General features: G+C 44.3%; 1 protein-coding gene across 1 annotated transcript; it reads right to left on the bottom strand.

Moving 5' to 3' along the window:
- Window positions 1-1,290: 1,290 nt before the first annotated feature.
- On the bottom strand, window positions 1,291-5,744 carry ndufab1b (NADH:ubiquinone oxidoreductase subunit AB1b). The gene is made up of 5 exons (XM_036972135.1): window positions 5,486-5,744; window positions 4,646-4,768; window positions 3,169-3,256; window positions 2,681-2,801; window positions 1,291-1,502 (listed from the first exon to the last, which is right to left on the bottom strand). The coding sequence occupies exons 1-4, from the start codon at window positions 5,654-5,656 to the stop codon at window positions 2,710-2,712; spliced, it is 474 nt and encodes a 157-aa protein (XP_036828030.1). The 5' UTR covers window positions 5,657-5,744; the 3' UTR covers window positions 1,291-1,502; window positions 2,681-2,709.
- Between the last annotated feature and the right edge of the window lie 256 nt (window positions 5,745-6,000).

Genomic DNA, 6,000 nt, shown 5'->3' with positions numbered 1-6,000 from the left:
GTCTCTATAGGGTGTCGTGCAGGGACACCTGATACATTCTCAAGGGTGGGGTCATAAAACTAGGGACCCCGGGCCGATCCCAATCAAGCAACAACAGTTTTCCCCTGACATTGGGGTCCATTTAGGTCCCGCCAGCTTGATCTCAATATCAAATCACTTCTGGGTAAAAAATGAACTGCCTTTCTAGTAGTAGGTACACAGAGAGAACCACGTTTCCATCCACAGAGCGAGTCAAGTCCTAAAATAAAATCGTCCCATCAGCAGTGATGGAAACAAACGTTTTGGTAGAAACCAGACACTTCTCTATTATCCAGTAAATATTGTCTTATTCTGGTGACGTCGTCATCGATGCTTTTTGACAGAAACATTCCGTCTCTGATCCAGGAAAATCTTCGTCGTTCTTCATCGTTTATTTAGTCTGTTTTACCCGAAAAAACCTGTTTTTTTCCGTCACAACTGTCGTGATTATTATTATTTATTTTTTAAATATATACAGTTTAACTTTACTCAAAAAACAGTGGATTGAAACGTGGTTATATACTGAGTGGACAAAATATTAGGAACACCTGCTCTTTCCATGACAGACTGACCAGGTGAAAGATATGATCCCTTATTGATGTCACTTTGTTAAATCCACTTCAATCAGTGTAGATGAAGAAGGGGAGGAGACGGGTTAAAGAAGGATTTGAGACATGGATTGTGTGTGTACCATTCAGAGGGGGAATGAGCAAGACAAAATATATTGAAGTGCCTTTGAACAGGGTTTGGTAGTAGGTACCAGGCGCACCGGTTTGAGTCAAGAACTGCAACGTTGCTGGGTTTTTTCACGCTCAACAGTTTCCTGTGTGTATCAAGAACGGTCCACCACCCAAAAGGACATCCAGACAACTTGACACAACTGTGGGAAGCATTGGAGTCAACATGGGCCAGCATCCCTGTGGAACGCTTACAACTCCTGAGTTATAGTTCTCAGAAGAATTGAGGGCAAAGGGGGGGGGGGGGGGGGGGACTCAATATTAGGATGGTGTTCTCAAAGATACTGTGCTAAAATGTCAGTATATGACAAAACAAGCAGAGAATCATTGTGAAATGGATTTTACCCAGAATGCTGTGTTTTAAAGCTGGTTTACAAAAACATTTTATTGAATGGGAAACATAGAACTGCTCTACTGCTTCGTAGACTTGCTTTCAAGGACCGTGACAGATCCATAACTCATATTTCTATGTGAATTTGGTTGAGGCTTAGTGAGGGAACTCCCTGAACCACAAGATGGCGCTGTACAACAAGAGTCCAACCATAAAAGTGATGTTTATTTTTCACCTCCCGAACTCAGGAGGAAAATACACATTTTCATTAAATACAGTGGAACACAAGACAAAAGGCATCAGATGCCACAGAGAGAACGGAGGAGGAGGAGGAGGAGGGACTGATGAAGTGGTGGGCGGGGGAGGGAGGGAGACGCTGCCCAGCCCAGCCAGTCGGACAGCATCATCAGGACTTCCTGTGAGGAGCAGAAACAGGAAGTTCTACCTCAGTAAAAACACATTAATTTAATTAAAATGTGATGAAATAGATTCTATGTTTTAGTGAATAAAAACAGACAGGGATTCAAACAACACCGATAAACTGCGATTGACGATGTCATTTCTGCTCGAGCCGACGTCTACAGCGTTCACAGTCAACGGGATTTCTGGGAAATGGCCCGTTTAGAAAGTGCATCACTGTGCACAGGTCATTCATTCATGTGTTGGATTGATTTCCCTGCTGAAACGGTAATGATACGGGAGTCTAATTGACACACTAGAACAGGGAGTTCTCAAACTGTTTCATCCCCCCCTCTTCCAGCAAGGGGGAAAATCCCACCCCCCCTCTTCCAGCAAGGGGGAACATCCCACCCCCCCTTCCAGCAAGGGGGAACATCCCCACCCCCCCTTCCAGCAAGGGGGAACATCCCACCCCCCCTTCCCATGGGCAAGTCGATCTGGACACTTTCAAGAGTAAGTTAAAAGCCAGACTGAGGCCCCGCCCCCCTGCCACCCCCTCTAAGGGGGCGTGTCAAAGTTTGGGGACCACTGCACTAAATGACTGATAGTGGACGTGTCACTGAATGACTGATAGGGGGCGTGTCAAAGTTTGGGGACCACCGCACTAAATGACTGATAGTGGACGTGTCACTAAATGACTGATAGGGGCGTGTCACTAAATGTCCCCGACATGTTTATTGAATTACAGACAGCTTTTACATCCGCTAAACAAATGAAAAATATTTTCCTTAACGTATATATAATATATATATATATAATATATATATATATATATATATTTGTTTAAGTTAATGTTACTGTCTTAACAACAACAACAAGGTTTAAATTAAATACTATAACAGAACAACAAAAGACAGGTTTTTTCTGAGTGGCTTCGAAGTCTCTCCAAAAACAAAACATCAGCAAATTGTTTATATAATTATATATATATATATAACGGCGTGGGGGGAGTCGGCGTGGGGGAAGGGGGGAAGTCGCCATGGGGGAGGTCGGCGTGGGGGAAGGGGGGAAGTCGCCGTGGGGGAAGTCGGCGTGGGGGAAGGGGGGAAGTCGCCGTGGGGGAGGTCGGCGTGTGGGAAGGGGGGAAGTCGCCGTGTGGGAAGTCGGCGTGGGGGAAGTCGGCGTGGACACTCACTGGGTGTGTTAGTAATTCCTGGTTCATTCTTATTCATACACGTCCTTCTTGTCAGCGATGTACTGGACGATATCCTGAGGAGACATCAGCTTCTCTGCCTCCACATCCGGGATCTCAAACCCTGCAGCAGGAACACGTTAACACACACACACACATTAGGCTTAACGTACACACACACACACACAATTAGGCTTAACACACACACACACACACACACACACATGTTAACACAGTGGTATTAACCACAGTTGTATGTAGGAAGTGGAAAGGGTTAGTTAATCCTAACAACTAAGTTATCGTCATGAAAATATAATGACTAGTCTAGAACATTCCTATTTAAATCAACGAATGGACCAGCAGGGAGACACAGACATGGAGAGACAGACCGACAGAGAGGGGGAGGGAGAGACAGACCGACAGGGAGGGAGGGAGACAGACCGACAGTCAAACACAGAGAGAGAGACAAAGACACAGGGAGACAGACTCACCAAACTCATCCTCCATGGCCATAATGATCTCTACCTGGTCCAAGCTGTCTAACCCCAGGTCCTTCAGGAAGTGGGACGACGTCGCCAGCTGAGGATACACATCGATCAGAGGAGATCAGGACAGACAGGGACATCCTAGATCTGCAGTCCTACTCTGAGATACATAACCAAAAGTATGTGGACACCTACTCATCCAAAATCACATACTTTTGTATTTATACAACGGGTGGGTATAATCTATGACGTTAAAATGTCTATTTACGCTGTTCCACCTGACTGCGCAGTCCACTGTCTCATCAGCCCAGCCAGGCAATTTATAACATCTCCACTATAAAAAGCATTATCTCATATTTCTTTTACACTAATATTTCGCTTTCAACAGCGGAGATTTGTATAAACCTGGCTGTCTTTCTGACATTTGCAACATTGAAACAATCTCCAGCTGTCCCATTGTAATGAACGTGTCGAGAGAGACAGAGACAGAGAGAGACAGACAGAGAGAGAGGGTTTCTCAGCCGAAATCATGAATCAGCTGTCATCATTTTTATGGATATAAACAAAGAAATGTCAATAGAAAACAGGCCCAAATAAGTGCGGCTAGTTTACAGCTTCAGTTTGAAGTGATTGTGTTGTTGGCTGTGTTGTTGGCTGTGTTGTTGGCTGTGTTGTTGGCTGTGTTGTTGGCTGTGGTTCTCAGTGTTTCCAGCTTCAGTTTGAAGTGATTGTGTTGGCCATGTTGTTGGCCAGCTCCTCTGAACAACAGGGTCCTGATGAGAGAGCACATGTTCTATGCCAGGTGAAATCGCACCTCAATAACAGCCAGTGTGGCAATGGAACATTTAGAACAAACGACTGGGTCGCCATAGATACAGAACAAAAAGACTGAACGACTGGGTCTCGTCCATAGATACAGAACAAAAAGACTGAACGACTGGGTCTCGTCCATAGATACAGAACAACAAGACTGAACGAACTGGGTCGTGTCTCTGGCAACCGAACCGATCGAACGAACAACCAGCCAGCTTGGGTAGCAACCTTAGATTAGTGTCGGGACTATATTTCGTTGGAAGGAGGAAATGGTATGAATACATGTATGAAAGATAAGGAGTGTGGATGTCAAACTGATCCTAGATATGTGGGGAATAAATTCACTAGACACCATAAACAGAACCACGAGGAAGCGAATGGGAACGAAACAGGAGAGGATTTGTCCAATAGAAACTCTCTCTCGTTGTCATTGCAAAACGTAAAACCGTCTGGACTAATGACTCAGTATTCCTACTCTCGAAAACAAGCCGTGGCGCCTCGGGTCTGTCCTTACCATGAGGAAGCGAATAGGAACAGAAACAGTAGAGGATTTTGTCCAATAGAAACTCTCTCTCCTCGGGTCTGTCCTTACCATGAGGAAGCGAATAGGAACAGAAACAGTAGAGGATTTTGTCCAATAGAAACTCTCTCTCCCCGGGTCTGTCCTTACCTTCTCTGGGTTGATCTTGTCGTAGAGCTTGAGGACATACATTACTCGTTCTTTAATGCTTTCAATGGTGAGGGGAGGCAGGTCTCCATACTGTCTACAGAACACTCCCACTGAGCTGGAGATCTAGAGAAGAAGAAGAACGAGGACAGGAAGGAAGGAAGAAAGGATGGGTTCAGAGGTCATTCACTTATCGATGCCAGCTTGACTGACAACACTTCTGCACCCATTTGACCAATCAAGCAGTTTAGTTCAAGCCTAGATAATAGCTAGCTAATATTACAGATGTCCACTGCATTGAATTTAGTGCGCAAGTCATGCGTGCGTCACATCCTGTCACAACAACCTCAGGTATTGATAATAAATAACACATTTGCTTTAGAGTAAATTAAAATGAGTCAAATCGACTGTCATCTAGCTAGTATACACTATATAACATGCTAGTAAGCTATGCTAACAGCACTTAATTGTGCGCCAGACGAATCGTTTGAACAGAAAGTATAATTCGAATTGTACTCAACTAAACTAGCCAAGTATCAAACGATTACATGATCAATTAGCTTAGCTTAACTTTGTCTGCTGCTAACACATGAGACACAGTCGGTTGTTTTGTAACATAAATGCACGTATCATTCAAACTATGCATTTTCACAGAGTCGGTTTCGTTGAATTAGTAAAAACGGAACCAGTTTTGTCCCGGTTTTAAAGAGCTTGGCTTTGCAAAGTGACCGGTTGGCACTTAGTTACAGATTTAGTTTGGAAAGACACTGGTAGGTCAATGTGCAATCCATCACTACTAGGCCACAGCAGCGACTAAATGTCTCCATGTTATTCAAGACAAACCCGTGTTTGTTCGATCCACCGGGTCCGCTGACTGCTGGCAATGAAGGACAACGGTCGGGGGTTGAATAGGACCGGGACAGCTGCGGTTCTCACTGCAAAGTTACCCGACGAGAGTCTCACGGAAGACCGGGGGAGCTGGCGGACACACTGCGCTAGGACACGGGACGCCATGGTTTTGAGGATCAATCCCAGGGTGCAAAGCAAAACACGCGTTTTGGAAGACAAGGTGGTTTCCACTAGATAGCACAGCCACAAAGTCAAAGGGAAAAGGAGGTCAAATGTGCGCAGGCGCACTAGTTATTATTTAAAAAAATAACGCCGATATTTAATATGATTTTTTTTTATTAAGCTATAACGTAATTATAATGCTTTCCGGTATGTTTTATTATTTCATTAAATTGGAATAATGTAATAATTGTGACTTTGGTTGAATTTTGTCGCATCGTCGGGTTGCCGATCAAGGTATTACGTTCTATACGTAAGACATGACTAATCAACAGAACCAAAACAAAAAA

Source organism: Oncorhynchus mykiss, unplaced genomic scaffold (genome assembly GCF_013265735.2).
Source record: "Oncorhynchus mykiss isolate Arlee unplaced genomic scaffold, USDA_OmykA_1.1 un_scaffold_120, whole genome shotgun sequence".
In the NCBI taxonomy this organism is placed as follows: Eukaryota; Metazoa; Chordata; class Actinopteri; order Salmoniformes; family Salmonidae; genus Oncorhynchus; species Oncorhynchus mykiss.
Note: the sequence above shows the minus strand (reverse complement) of the source record. Positions and strands in the feature narration are given on the sequence as shown.